The sequence below is a fragment of the Nothobranchius furzeri genome, chromosome 6, assembly GCF_043380555.1.
Source record: "Nothobranchius furzeri strain GRZ-AD chromosome 6, NfurGRZ-RIMD1, whole genome shotgun sequence".
Lineage (NCBI taxonomy): Eukaryota > Metazoa > Chordata > Actinopteri > Cyprinodontiformes > Nothobranchiidae > Nothobranchius > Nothobranchius furzeri.
Window position 1 is genome coordinate 63228621 of NC_091746.1, and position 15748 is coordinate 63244368.

Here is a 15748-nt window from a genome sequence, read left to right on the forward strand (position 1 = left end):
TTCCAGCTTTGTCTTGACTGGAAACATTTCAGACTGTTTAAGGCCACCTTTACTCTGGATTAAGACCCTGCTATGCTCTTTATGGCCTATTAGAACATGTCTGGATCACTGCACATTTGAAAACACCACTTTGAAGTCAGTCATGATGCTGCTACCCTCTAAAGCCTGGCAGTGAAGGCCCTTGGCCTAATAAATGGCACCTTGCAACAAAACTTATGGTAGAATGGTAAACGGGCAAGTCATTTGAGCACTCAAACTGTTTTGCATAATAAGTCACATTAACCCATTCACACAGTTCTTCACATCTTTGATTAACAGATGGGGGGGGGGGGGGGGGGGGGGTGCTAAATGGAGTTTACTGGTTGAGCAGCACCAGGCTAAAGACCAAAGGTGACAGATCATTTGCTGTTGTGGCCCCCAGACTCTGGACCTCTCTCCCCCTGAGCCTGAGACCAGTGGACTCAGTGGTCTCCTTTAAAAAAGCAGCTGAAAGCTCACCTGTTCAGGATGGCTTTGGTGTGACCTTCATGGTCATCCGCTTCTTCCTCACTGCACTCTCTTTGTGCTGTGGTTTCTAACAATTCTGTCTTTCTCTGGATCCCATGATTCCCTTTTCCTATTAATTTCTTTCTTCCTTCAAATTTTTTATTGCTCAAATTTTCCCAATTTTTTATTGCATCAATTTTTAAATATTTTTTTTATTTTCTGTTCTTGTGAAGCGCCTCATAATTTTATCTTAAGAGGCGTGATATAAAAATGTATTTCTTCTTTTTCTTTAGTGTTGATGATTGAACCATCAACCTCCTGAATTAATTCATTCAACAAAGCAAAAACCAAAAAAGTACAACGCCTGTAAATTGCAAAGAAACGTCAAAAACTGCTTAAAACTAAAACAGATAAGATTCATCTTTGCAGTTAAGATTGTTGTATGAAGAATAAACCTCTTGCATGACTCTTCCTTATGCGTCATATCTGCTACATAGTTGTATTTTTCAGCAGTGACACTTACTGTTAAATATGAAAACTACAGAGAATAGTGTGCAACAAAAGCACTGGTTTGATGAATGGTCACAGTTTGCTCTTGTCATAAGCCATGCAACAGTATTCTGGTTTCTGTCTATACATATGCAGAAAATTTCCACAACAATCGTTGATGGTTGCACCACACCCTAAGTTCCATCCTAAGACAACTTTCCTCAGACCGCATTAGGGTGCAACTACTAGGCATAGAATCATGCCACGCTAACATGACAGTGATGGCATGATTGGCTTGTAGTCTAGGCATGAGGCAAGTCTGCCCAGTCCAGCTTTGACTACCTATTTAAGTGGGAAATGGCTCTAATGCCCAGACCAAACGTTGCATTTTTCAGCTATACTAGACAAATCTCTCTTTACAAACAGAACAATGATGAAAAACGGTGAATGTGAGGGTGATTTGTAGGTCTGTGGCTGCTGAGTGACCAAATTCAGCTTGCAACAGTCTTCAAGCAGGGTCAGAAAACCTACAACTCTGGTCTTTTTAGTGAGAATAGTATACTTGGAGAGTCACATTAATTTAAAGTCAAGTTGAAGTCCCACTAGTCATCACACACCGGTGAAATTCATCTCCGCATTTGACCCATCTCCGTGGGGAGCGGTGAGCCGCAGCTGTGGCTGCGCTCGGGAACTATTTGGTGGTTTAACCCCCCAATCCAACCCTTATAAAGTTGAGTGTCAAGCAGGGAGGCATTCAGTTCCATTTTTAAAGTTGTTGGTATGACTCAAGCAGAATTTGAACCCCGATCTCCCAGACCCAGGGCGGAAACTTTAACCAATAGACCAATGAGAAGGTCATTAGCAGCATTAGCAAAAGTGGAGGCTACATGCAAAAATGTGGACCACTCCTTTTAAGAGTTAAGTTGGGAGTCTAATAAAAGAAGAGTCCACATTGGCTATTTTTTCTCTTTTCATCATTGCTGTCTTGGATATCTGTCAAATTTTAGTGACAAATGTTTTTTGGCGATAATGCTCGTGACATTAGCATGTCCTGTTGGAGTGAGACATCTTTCAGTGCTCACTGAAATCCTGGGCCATAGAACGTGCCACCTCTATAGAGTCCTCCAGTGTGACATGAAGCAGTCCTTTGTGACAGCTGAAAAGCCCACAGTGTAGCCTGGGCTTTAGCCCTAGACACACTCCACTAAGGAAGACCCATGATAAGCCACACAACATGGGTACAGAAGTTCTGGGCATGCACAAAATGATTGCAGATATAATTCAATCACTTCAAGTTCACTTCAACATTATGAATGTGTAGCCCACTACATCTTTAAAACATAATTAAAGGTGTGGTTTACTTGTTTATTCAATATGTTTGCATTGTTCTCTAGTGTAGCAGGCATTTTATCAAAAGGGATTGTTTGAAGGTCTGATGAGAATTAAAAAGAGTGATCACATCTCTCTTGTCTTAGCTTCCTTACATTGTCTGCCTGTTAAATTCAGAATAGATTTGAAGAGCCTCCTTCTCACTTATAAAGCTCCTAATAATCAAGCTCCATCATACATCAGTGATCTGATTGTTCCATATGTTCCTAACAGAGCACTTCGCTCTCAGATTGCAGGTTTAGACAATCTAAAAATAAGATGGGAAGCAGATCTTTTAGCTATCAGGCTCCTCTCTTGTGAACCAAGAGGCAACTTTGTTTACATTTAAGACTAGACTTAAAACATTTTTATTTTAAAGAGCCTGTGATTAAATTCTGGTGTTAGCCCAGATCTGGACAAGTGGGGGAGTAGAGGGAGGTGGAGTGTACAGTTGGTAAAGATGGCTCTACCTTGCCCTGCCTCTAACATGCCTCCATCTAAAAGGCTGGGTTATCCAGAGTTGTCTCTGTAGTCATGCTGCTATAGGCTTAGACTGCTGGAGGACACACTGACCACTTTCCACACTCGACTACTTGTACCTCTTTTCTCTAAATGCATTCTTTCCTGCTATTTCGGCTGTTAACTGTATTTTCCCTACGTGTTTTTCTCCTCAGAAGAAGCTACAGTGGTGTTCTGCTGAGCTGTGGTGCCCTCATGGAGGTGGCCATCGGCTTGAACACTTAAATATTCTCCCTCTCCTGATCATAACATTTTACCTTCTTTAACATGAAATGGGCTACTACTAGTTTACCCGTTTGATTATAGATTCACTAGGATAAATACAATAAAGTTTATCTCTCACTAAATAGAATATTGACTATGAAATCACAACGTAACCATAGAAATATAACTTGGTATATATGTTGTGTGTGGGTGGGTGGGCTGGTGTTGGTGTATGTGTGTGTGCTCTGTCTTTTCGATCCCCAGTGAGTCGTGGTGGATGGCTGCTTATACTGAGCCAGGATCCTCTGGAGGTTTCTTCCTGTTAAAAAGTAGTTTTCCTCCCCACTGTCGCTGCATGCTTGCTTAGTATGAGGATTACTGTGAAGACTCTGACACTAGTCTGTGATTCTATGCAATTTGCTGGGTACCTTATATAAGAATTTTATTTTTTTACTGATTCATTTAATGAACTGACCTGTATTGGAATGCTTATTTTGTGAAATGCCTTGAGACGACTCTTGTGGTGATTTGGCGCTACATAAATAAAATGAATTAAAGATTTTTCCAAGTCCCTTCAAAAACCAGGCAGTATTACTACTTTTAAAGGCACACTTGGCAGTTTGGCTTGCTTTTAGCATCCCCTAGTGTCCGTTTAGTACAACCAAAAGCAAAACTTATCTCTTCGCTGTGCATTCGTCTTTTTAACACCTTAATCTAACTGCAGAAATTTATCTTCAGCATTCATTAGTGTCTGCAGGAGCGATTCATCACAAATTTAAACAAATCAGCTGTGTTCATGAATTACACCCACCAGGAAAGTGTGGTGGAAGCAGACGGACTGCAGCACAAGGCATGTCCACAGGTGCTGGCCTGCCAGTCTGAAGTTGCAAGTGCAATTCTGGCCACAGAGGGCGGTGGGTGTCTAAGTGACTTTTCATTACCCTGTAAAGGGTCATTTTAGTACATACTGGCTCAAGACATTCAAAATATTAAAAAAGTTGTATAGTATGCCTTAAAATGATTGTGTATGATATATTAGTCTTAGCCTAGACATCTAGAGAGACTGTAGCTGAAACAACATGATTTTTGCTCTGCATATTTATCTAGCCACACTCCATTGGTGGGTCAATCACAGCACTTCATTGGTTTGGTAGTAGGATGAAGCCAAGGCAGCAAAACAACTAAGATGGTGGTGGCTCATTTGAAACGGCTTTGGCATCAAATTTGGACTGTTTAAACTTGGGCTATTCTTCAAGAGTCAAGAGTAGATAGACGTACTTACGTTACATTTATTTAGCAAAAGGATGTATTTGCATCTTCTTTGACAGTGTATGGCAGACTGCCCTGCTGACTGCCGTTCACAGAGGTGAGTATGTCACGTTGTTTCATTGTCCAATAGCATGCAGGGACAGTTTGAATGACAACCGTAGAGTGCAATCCACGACCGAGTTCTATCTATGGATGGTGGCCAGACTATATATTCACATATAAAGGATGGCTTGCCAAGCTAGTATTACCCTGAAACCATGCTGGAGGCATCAGCGGCGCGGCTTGGCAGCGGAACGGCTCTGCTTTGAATAGAATCCATTATGAATTGATTCAAACCAGATGCGACACAGAAAATCTCAGTCTCGTCCCAGAAGTGGCTCGCTGCATTTCACCATTGAAGGAAGGATTGGGTTTTAATTTTGCTGCGAGTCACTTTTGGGACGTGTTATCTTCGGCAGTTAACATAGGGCCAGACAGGACGGCATCAGTGTCAAACGTCCGGAAAGTTTCAAAATAAAAGACTACTGCAGCGATGTGATTTCTTATCTATGTAGACTACGTCAATACATGTGAACTAACAGCTTATTTACTCCCAGCATCTTTCAAGAAGTGCAACAGTCCTGGCAGTGGAGAGGCACACCATTATACATCACATCAAACAGTGATGTAAAATGTGATGGCTTTCTTCTTCTTGGTTTAATGGTGGATGGTATAAACAAACCATGACTTTTGAAGTCTTGAGGGATGTTGTGATCTCGCGAGTCTTGCTTGGAGGACTACGGAGATGCCAGGCTGCGTCTGAAACACTGCCCGGTGTGGACTGATGCGTCACAAAGCACACAAATAAACCCTCCCGCTGCCGTTCTGCCCTGCTGATGCATCTAGTGTGTGGAGCCAAGGTTAGATTAGCATTTTAGAGGACATCATATACTACTGGCAAATCACAAGAGGGAAAAAGCCTGCTCAGGCCACAAGGCTGACTCTTCTAGTTTAGTTTACGGAAAACAAGTCTGTTCACGAGTGACGGAAAGATGGAACGCAAGATCGATAGGTAGATTGGTGATGCGTCTGTAGGGATGGGGCACTGTACTGGTCTGTTGTGGTGAGAGAGCTGAGCTAGAAGGGGATGCTCTCGATTTACATTCCTACCCTCACCTATGGTGTTTGGGTAGTGACCGAAAGAACAAGATTGTGGATACAAACGGTCAAAATGAGTTTCCTCCGCAGTGTCTGGGCTCTCCCTTAAAGGGACTTTTCAGACTTTTGAATTTTTATGCTCGTGATTGCCCCCTCAGGCCAAAAGCGTAATGGCAGCTTCAATAGTAGGCTCGTGCACGAGGCACGCATGCTGTACGTGCACACTTCTTAACAAAAATAACAGCTGAGACAGTCCCGTGTGTGTGTGTGTGTGTGTGTGTGTGTGTGTGTGTGTGTGTGTGTGTGTGTGTGTGTGTGTGTGTGTGTGTGTGTGTGTGTGTGTGGCCCGGAGGACAGAACACAGCAAATTAATAAAATAATGTGCCTCTGTCTCTGCAGCTGCACTTTCTCGTCGGCCGGCCAAACGTGCAGTGTGTGTGTGTGTGTGTGTGTGTGTGTGTGTGGTGGTGGGGGGGGGGGGCTGGAGGACAGAGAACAGGAGAACACGCAGCTAATTAATTAAATAATTTGGTTCTGTACCTTTCTCTTCAGCACAGCCGACAAAGGTTTAAGATGGGTCAGTCCTCCTGCATGCTCAGATCATTCCCTTCCCTTGCTTGAAAAATTGTTCCAAAATGAAAGTTGAACCCACATCTTTTTTATCTGTGAATTCAATGCCGTTCGCAGAGTCTCAAATAAAAAGTTGGGTGTAAAAAATATAACATTAACGTAAAAAATAAACTCCAAATAAACTATGTTCACACTCGGAATCGGACCCAGGTCTTCAGCATGAGAGTTAGCCATCTTACTAGGTGAGCTTTAGCACCAGTAAAATTTGACTTATCTGTAACATTTATATCCTTGATGACACCTGAAACAACGTTAATCCAAAGAACGGTTCGGAGCGAAAATGGCTATTTTGTTGATAATTTGCAGGACATATTTAGAAGAAAGTTCTACAGAAAGTAGCTAAGGGTCCTCAGAAATGTAGCTAGGTTCATCACTAGGCGTTAGGAACAGCGACAAAGTCGCTGAGTTGGCACTGCCTCACTCTCTGCTGCTAAAGCTATGGATAGCAAATGCTACGGGCGATGCCTGAGCATGAACGCGCATGAAGCAGCCTGCTCGACCCGAGCAGCTCTCTTTTTCTGTGATTTTACAGAAAAACAGGCAATCACAGTAAAAATGCCAGGGCTCATTCTACAGGACCAGGGCATTGCAGGAGAATGTACGAAGAAGAAATTTATTATTTCTATACGTTTTGATTGTCAAACTTCCTTATAGTCCCTTTAAAGATAGGGTGAAAAGCTCGATCATCCTAGAGGAGCTTGGAGTACATTTGCTGCTCCTCCACATCAAGAGGAACCAGTTGAGGTGGCTTGGGCATAGGGATGGGTACCTTTGACATTTGAATCGATCCGGTACTAATTCCCGGTACCTAGGAATCGATACTGGTACTTAACGGTACCAATTTTCGATACTTTTGAGTGTTTAATATTTTAATTCTCTTTTATAATTAAATATATATTTTTCTTAATATATAACCATATTTGATAAATATCACGATAAATTACATACAACTGTTTGTATTTTAACATCGTCCTTGTAGTTTTATAAGCTGATAATTAAACTGAAGCAAACATCTTTACTGTGAACTAACTTTACTGTGTATATTCATTCCTTTTACTGTCCTTTTTCAATTGATTTTTCCTACTGGGAAGTTAGAATTTCCGAGGAGAAAGTGAACGCACCATTAGCTGATAACAATGGTGGCATAGGAAGCTAACATATCAAGCTAATGTTATCTTTAACAGTTTACTTAACTGCTGGAGCAGATTTAAACGATGATGCCTCACACTTAAATCGTTGTCACTGGTTTCATCTTCACCCAATCACCCGTCGCATTTAGTAAAGTGAAGCCAAACTTTAGAGCGCGTTCATGTTCTTCTAGTCGGAATTTCGGAGTTCCGAGGAGAAAGCAAACGCACCATTAGTGAAACGGAAGCTAACAAATCAAGCTAATGTTATCTTAAACATTTTATTTACCTACCGGAGCAGATTAGGATGAGGATGCCTCACTTAGATCATTGTCGCTGGTTTCATCATCACCCAGTTACCCATCACATTTAGTGAAGTGGACCCAAGCTTTAGCGTGCGTTCTTTCTACCATGCTGCTCTGTTTACAACTCGCTTGCAGCGACCAACGACGTAACGCTCTTGCGCATGCGCAGCTGTCTAGGCAAGTTCTCGTTGTGAAGGACGGTACCGAAATGAGGCACCGTTTCAAATGAAGTGAATCGGTGCTCGGTCGGTACTGTGGAATTCGGTCGATACCTTAAAAAGTACCGAATTCGGTACCCATTCCTACTCGGGCATCTGGTAAGGATGCCACCTGGACGCCTCCCTGGAGGGATTATGTCTCTCGGCTGGCCAGGGAACACATTAAGATTCCTCTGTAGGAGCTGGCCCAAGTAGCTGGGGAGAGGGAAGTCTGGGCCTCTCAGCTTAAGCTGCTGCCCCCGCGAACCGACTCCAAAGAAGCGGGCAAAAATGGATGGATGTGTGTTAGCAGATAGCCCTTTATGGGCTGTGAAACTTTGACATTTCAGGGACTACGGATGACTTTACCAAATGTGGTAAAAGAATATATTTTAAATTCTGACCTCTAAGAATGATGACCCCAAAATAAACCATCAGCATGGCAAAAAGTAGCCAATAGTGCATTCAATTAAGAATATGAGAGTAAAGTTTCTAAATATTGCTAGATTATAATTGGGCCTTTCTCTGATGAGAACCAGTGGAAAATCAAAATGTCAGTCTTAAATAGTTTAGACATTTTATATCTGAAGTGAAGTGACTTCATCACTGTTTGACTTTTCAGCTGAAAGAAAATAAAAGCAGAGCTGTGTTTTAAAACTAACAATGACTTAAGCAGAGAAAGAGTAATAGTTGTAGCTGTTGATGTCCGTCTAACATCACCAAAAGTCGGCAACAACAAATCTGAATTTGCAAACTTCTGACTAAAAAACTGATCACAGTTTGCAACCTGGGTCAGGACTTCAGTATTCTGTGCTGCCTGAGGTCAGCAGGGAGACGTGTCAGGAGCAGGGTGCAAGGAGGAAAGTGTGGCAAGATGTCCAGTGCTAAAAACAGCCAATAAACTCTGAGGTCAACTCTGCTCTTCCCAAACGACATTAGGTATCACTGGGTTTACTGTGAATGAGGATCTATGGTAAGCATGTAAATATCAGCAGATATAGTGGTATATATGGGTCAGATATAGAGCTGGAGAGCTGCTGGGTACCCTGTTATAGTTTATGAAGAAACTTTAACAACTTTTTTTTGCTAATTTTTGTATTTATTTCCAAAGCAGGAGGAAAAACAAACAAAATTCTGACTGAGACAGGAGTTTAGCAATAAGGGTGCCTTAAAAACACCCAACCTAAACTATATTACAGTTTAAAGAGCATCACCAGCAGTTTGCTTGTTTTCCCTACACAACTGAATTAATTACATTTTTTCCATATTCTCTCTCCAGCTCCACATGACAAACAAAATGTGTTCCTCTAAGTAATGGCGTTTTGCATAGCAGCTGTTTTAAACTGTAAAAAACACATTCCTTTGTGCACATCAAAATATTTTAGCAAACAAACCACAACCCCATCCGAACCCAACCAGACGAAAGATGGATGTTCAGGAGGTTACTCTCTGCCACAGAGTGGTTTGATTAACAAGCTTAAGATTGTTTTTAAGACCTGGATAAAAATCCCTCTTTATCCTTCATGTTTACGTAGACTTTAAAGGTAGGGCTGGCACAGCTAACAGTTATTTCCAACTCAAACTTATCAAACTTTCTCTGAAATGAACTTTAGACGGTCTCATTTGATTTTAAGATGCATATACCAGGATTTTAAATTATAGCTCAGACAAACAGTCTTGATCTCGTCAAAAGAAAACAGAACAGACATTGATGAACACATTATTTCCCCTCTGAGTCATAGAAATGAGTCTAAATGTGTTTCTTTGAAGACTGACTGCTTTGTTAGTGAAGCTTATTTTGCATTCATCCCACAAGTTCTTAGGATGTGGCTTATGTGTTCAACAGGCCAGCAGTGCCCCCATCAGGCCATAGTAGTATATTACATGTTTTAAAGCAGAATGTGGAGAACCTGCTAAGTTTTTCTAACTAAAAACCGTACCTGCGACTGGTTTTCTTCCCAGGCTCCTCCTCTCTGGGCTCAGCTGAGCTCTCGGCTCCTTTTTCTTTCTTGAGCTTTTTACTGACCAGTTCTCTTATCTTCTTCTTCCTTTCTGGATCATGCTCTTCATCTGCACATGCGTCATCCTCATCATCATATGCCTCGTTGTCTGACTGAAGAAAGAAAGGGTGGAATTAAAACACAAACTCAGAGCTGTGAACATCTTTTGAGTTTTCCTTTACACTTACATCACTGTCGTTTCCAGATGCCCCCTTCTCTTTGTCTCTTTAAAAGTAAGGGAACTCGACTTTAGCATTAGAGAGCAAGAATTCCAGGTTAGTGGTGATAAATTAATAATTTACGACTCATACTTATCAACAGCTGGAACTGAGCTCAGTCTGGGATCGTCCTTCAGAAGGTCGTGGCTGCTTTTGCTTTTTCCTTTAAATGTCTGAAGAAATGGAAAAATTTGACACTTTTTTTTTTACTTACACATAAACCTATAAGTGAAATATGTAAGAATGATGTAAAACTGACATCCTGTGGTCAAAATAGGTTACTGCTGGCCATTTTATAAGCAAACAGTAATTTTCTCACTCCTGTTGCGTGAGTTTCATGGCTGTTATCATACACAGGAAGTGGATAAGCAGGGGCAGCAGTAGCTCAGGAGGCAGAGCAGGTTGTCCAATAATCAGAGGGTTGAAGGATCAATCCTGACTCCCGACCGAGATTTCTGCTGTTGTGTCCTTGGGTAAGACACTTAACCTGCCTTGTCTGCTGGTGGTGGTCAGAGAGACTGGAGGTGCCCGTGAACAGCAGCCTCACCTCTGTCAGTGCGCCCCAGGGCAGCTGAAGCTACAATGTAGCTCATCACCATCAGTGTATGAATGTGTGTGTGTGAATGGATAAATGATGCACTACAGTGTAAAGCGCTTTGGAGTCCTTTGACTCTGAAAGGTGCTACACAAGTGTGGGTAATTTATTATTTATTGGGGCAGCAGTAGCTCAGGTGGTAGAGCGGGTTGCCTCATGATCGGAGGGTCATGGGTTCAATTCCAGCTCCCGCCAGGGGTATCCTGCTGTTGTGTCCCTGGGCAAGACACTTCACCCAACTCGCCTGTGTTAGTGGTGGTCAGAGGGGCCGACGGCGCCAAATGGCAGCCTCGCCTCTGTCAGACCTCCCCAGGGCGGCTGTGGCTACAAGTAGCTTACCATCACTAGCAGTGTGTGAATGTGAGAGTGTGTGAAAGCATCTTTGGGGGTCTTGAAAAGCGCTACATAAGTTCAATGCATTACTATTATAATTATTATTATTATTTAAGTAGATGAACAGATTGTCATATCTGGTGTTAGCACTCTTGGGTGTTTTACGGCAGGGACCAGTTACTACACTTATTACGGTATCTGACAATATAGGAAGTGTAGTTTTTTGCGGTCTTGCTGTGATAGTTCTTAACGACTCATTAAATGAAGTAAAACGCCACGATTGACTCATTATTCACTTCACACACACATTTCACTGTAATATTGAGTTGTTGCTGAATGGAAAAGTAGCTTGAGCTGTTCCCTTTCAGTCGATTCACTCGGTACAACACATATAGTATGGGATATCATGCCCTCGCGTGGTCTGACTGACACCTTTAATCACGCCTTTAGGCCACATGACGTGTGACATAGGGGGCAGGGTCCATCTGCATATAAATACCCCTACTCACACATCATGCTCCAGTTCTTACGCTCTTCACCTCGCTGGAACACCTCCCACTCAACCTTTGCTAGCTAGCTACTGCTAGTTATCACTCTTCTTCGCTGTTTTTTGGAGCTAACTTAACTGTTCGTGTTGAACTAGACCTCTGCCTGCTGGTAAGTGTGCCTACTCGCAGAGCGGTAGCACCGTTAAACCTCGCCAACACCTTTGCTGATGGACCTTGTGGTTCGCAATTAGCACCAGGTCTGACCCAAAGAAGCAGAAATCCACTATATGACCCTGCCCGCAGGGATGTGGCTTCACGCTTCACGACAAGGATCTACATGAAGCTTGCCCTGTTTGTCTAGGTATTGTCCACACCAGGAGAGCGTTGACAAAGCCGGACACATGTTTGTTCTGCAGCCAGCTTAAGCGCTTGATGCTGGAAAGCAGGGTCAAGTTTGTTCTCAAGGTCCTGGGGGAGGCTGCTGCCTCCACACAGGATCCTATGCTCTCCGAGTCGAGAGACCTGGCTTTGATGAGGGCGGCTGCCTGGTCACAGTCCCCGCTTCCAACTGGGCGGACCAAATGGACTTCATGGAAGGGCTACCCAAGAATCAGGATTCCCTGGCTCCTCCACACATGAGTCCAATAGAGGATGAGGACGACGATGTTCTGGACATCCACACGGATGACCGGAGTATATCTGGAGATGATGATTTCTCCGCGGCTCAGTGTGCGTCTTTTACCGCCGCTGCCGCCTCCTCTCCAGTAACCCAGGACGACCTGTTGTTTATTCCCCATTTCTGCCGTGCTGCAGAAAAACTGGACGTGGGATGGCCTGCTCCTCCTTTGGCCCAGAAAACCTCCAGACTTGCAGGGTTTTTTCTCCCATCGGAGCCAGCTGCAGTCAAGAACCGGCTGCCCATGTTCCCAAATTTTGTGATGGAGCTACAGTCCTCCTGGAACACGCCACTGTCCACACGCACTATCGTGCCTGGTTTTGCCCAATATGTGGACCTTGAGGGCGCTGAAAAAGCCGGTCTGGTTGAACTTCCTTTAATGGAACCATCTCTGGCAGCGTATCTGGCACCATCGCATAATCTGGGTGCGAGTGGCTCCGCAGCCCTGCCCTCCAAACACCTGCAGGTTTTCAGCATCCCAGCTGGAAAAAATCTACCAAGCTCAGGCGACCACCGCTCGGACTCTTGACTTCGGCTACCATGCTGCAAACTTATCAGGCTATGTGCTTGTTGGAACTGGGCAGCCATGTGCCTCCTGACAGCCCCCTCACTCCCCTACTGAACGAGATTCGAGTAACAGCTGACTACACTCTTCATACGTCCTGCTGCGCAGCGCTCTCGCTGGGGAAAGGAACAGCGTCAACAGTGGTAGCCCAGAGGCACCTGTGGCTAACTGTCTCGGATGTCCCGGACAGGGACCGGGCTGTGTATTTAGACGAGCCTGTGTCTTCTAAGGGACTTTTTGGGCAGTCCTTGGACGCTATACAAGCAAAGTTTGAGTTCCGAAAGAAACAAACCGAGGTGCTCCGCTGCATCAGTCCCAGACGGGACGCAAGAGGGAGGCCCGGTCCGAGCTCACACAAACCAACGACCACCCCACCACCAACCAAGAGGATGAATGCGCCTGCAGCCACAGGAAATGTGCCTCAGCAGCCACAAACCCAGTTGCAAGCTCCTTGTCAGTCGGCCTGGAGCAAAGGCCCACACTCTAACTTCAAGCGAGACTCTTCGTCTCGGCGGAAGAAGACGCACTCGTCCTAGCAACGAGCTACCATCTCCATTTGGACCTCCGGAGCAGGCAGACATCCAGCCTGTTTTCAGACCATGCAGTGCATGCGTTCAGAGGCCCCAGCCCCAAACGGCGCTGCGTTCCCCACACAGTCTCCCAAGCATTTCCCCCCAAAACAAACGATTGTTTATTCAATAAAGAATGTGTTAATAAAGAAAAAACAAAACATAAAACTCTAAATCAACCATTAACTGCGTGCTTAAGGGCATGTTAGTTCACAGAGCTGTCTCTCCCCGCTCCGGTAGAGGGCAGCACCTCCCCGCCCGTGACACGACAGGTCCGTCGTCTCACAGAGCATTTCTCTCACTGGCGCACATGCGCCCCATCCCCATGTGTAGAGAGGACGGTTGCTATGGGTTACTGGTTGCAGTTCCGGGTCAGACCACCACGTTTTCGCTCAGTCGTAAACACGACCGTGGGATTGGAAGCGGCAACCGTAATGAGAGAGGAAATAAATACCCTACTGGGAAAGGGAGCAATACGTGCGGTCCCAGCTTCGGACAATACAAATAACAATAATACAGTACAATACAAATAACACAAAAGCCCAAAAAATAAAGATAAAAAAAACTCACCTGCTAATGCTGCTATTTTCTTTCACTAATCATTCTTGCAACTCATGACTTGGTGAACAATGCATTTCAGTCATTTGTGGATTTTAGTAAATCTTCAAATCCAAAATCATACGACTTTAATGACGTTGTGGTGTATATTTAAAAAAATTGATCAGTACCTGACTAACTTGAGTCACCATCTCCTCCTCTTCTTCAGCTTCTTCTCCAAATGATAACAGACTGAAGTTCCTACAAAAATATCTTTTGTTAGTGATGAAGAAGCTTTCTATACCGTTGCCAAAATCTTAATTTAAGCACTGTCAAGGTGAGTTTTTAGGAATTTCCAGAACCATATGCTTCTGTAGATTGACCAAAAAAATGACCAGTAAACATAAAATAATTGTAGTAAAAATGCGGCTAAAACCGAAAGGAATTTGCACGCGTTTCATCTGAATTTTTAAGTTTCTGATCAAAATCTCTAGAGACAAACAGGAATGTCTAAAAAGTTAAGAAGAAAATGTCCTGACAGACCAGGACACCATCGGTTTTTATTTAGTGTGCATATTCAGGTTCAGGTAAACCTCGGGAAGGTTCCTCTTGGAAAAACTGTTTCACCTAGAAAACTAATTTGGAAAAGAACTATAATAAATAATTTAAATATACATTTGAAACCATGAACGAACCCACTGGTCTTATAAATGTTATGGCGCTACAACCAGGGCTTAATTTGAGCCGGATCTTGCAGGAACAAGATCCGGGAACTATCTTATTTTGAAAGAACCGTTCCGGCCACTGGAACTGGAAGCGGACTGGGACATTAATTCAGGCTGGGAATTTTTAAACCATACCAGGCCACCGCCCAATTCACGCTAAACACTAAAAGTGGGTCAGGTTGGGCGCCTACTGATGTAAAAGTGTAAAACAACTAAATTAAAACTTCACATGTGCCCTGATTCTTCCCTCTTGTGTTCTGCTGCTATAATTTCTGCTTATGTTGCATAAACTGAAATTCTATTTTATTCTGTTAAACGTGCCTTCTGCACATTAGATGAAATAGGCCAGACACCATCATCCACCTGAATTTAAGACATCTGGGTCAAGAGAATCACACCACAAGCATGACAGTGTAATATATATATATATACAAACAACAACAAAAACAATTTGAATGAAAAGGGGCAGAAAGAAGAAATATCTTATATTATCTGCCCCTATTTACAAACCAAACTTTTTAATAATGCTTCCAGACAATTCTCAATAAACAACAAAACAAAACGAAACACAGATTAATTTTATATTATTTTAACTTACAGACCTAATCAGACACCAACTGAATTTAGGTTATCATAGTTCTGTAATACACTTGATTTGATACATTTTTAAAATAAATTTAGTGACTTTGATTCTTTTATGTTTTTGGTAAGGTTGTTCCACATTCTCACGCCATTTACAGAGATAGTCATTTCCTTCATTCTGGTTCTAAATTTCGTTTTTTTTAAACACTTCAGTTCCTTTTATGAAATCATTACGGACTCTTTTTTCAAACATTTTCTGAATGTTGGTGGGTAACGTATTGGTTTTAGCTTTATACATAGTTTGCAATATTTTCATATTCACTAGATCATAAAATTTCAGTAGTTTATATTTGATGAATAACGGATTGGATGGATCTCTATAGTGATTGTTATTAATGATTCTCAATGCTCTTTTCTGTAGAATAAACAGTGGTTGTGTATGAGTTTTACATGTGGATCCCCATTTTTCTACACAGTAAGTCAAGTATGGAACAATTAGTGAGTTATACAATGTCAGCAATCCAGAACTATTCAGTAAAAACTTAACTTTATGTAGTACTGCAATGGCTTTGGCAATTTTACCTCTGATATAACCTATGTGTGACTTATAGCTTCATCAAACATGACTCCTAAAAATTTCGTTTCTTTCACCCTTTGAATGTCCATTCCATTTATTTTAACATCTTTGTTGTCTCTGTCATTAAACAATATAAAATTTGTTTTATTAAA

General features: G+C 42.7%; 1 protein-coding gene across 2 annotated transcripts in view; it reads right to left on the reverse strand.

The window, feature by feature from the left end:
- The window catches only part of cwc27 (CWC27 spliceosome associated cyclophilin), a 62454-nt gene that overhangs the window by 31174 nt on the left and 15532 nt on the right, over positions 1 to 15748 (reverse strand). For both annotated transcript variants that reach the window (XM_015943097.3, XM_015943098.3), the window contains exons 7-10: positions 13904 to 13973; positions 10043 to 10122; positions 9920 to 9956; positions 9672 to 9844 (exon numbers count right to left, since the gene is read on the reverse strand). In XM_015943097.3, the coding sequence (XP_015798583.1) occupies positions 9672 to 9844; positions 9920 to 9956; positions 10043 to 10122; positions 13904 to 13973 (360 nt within the window). The remainder of the gene's footprint in view (positions 1 to 9671; positions 9845 to 9919; positions 9957 to 10042; positions 10123 to 13903; positions 13974 to 15748) is intronic.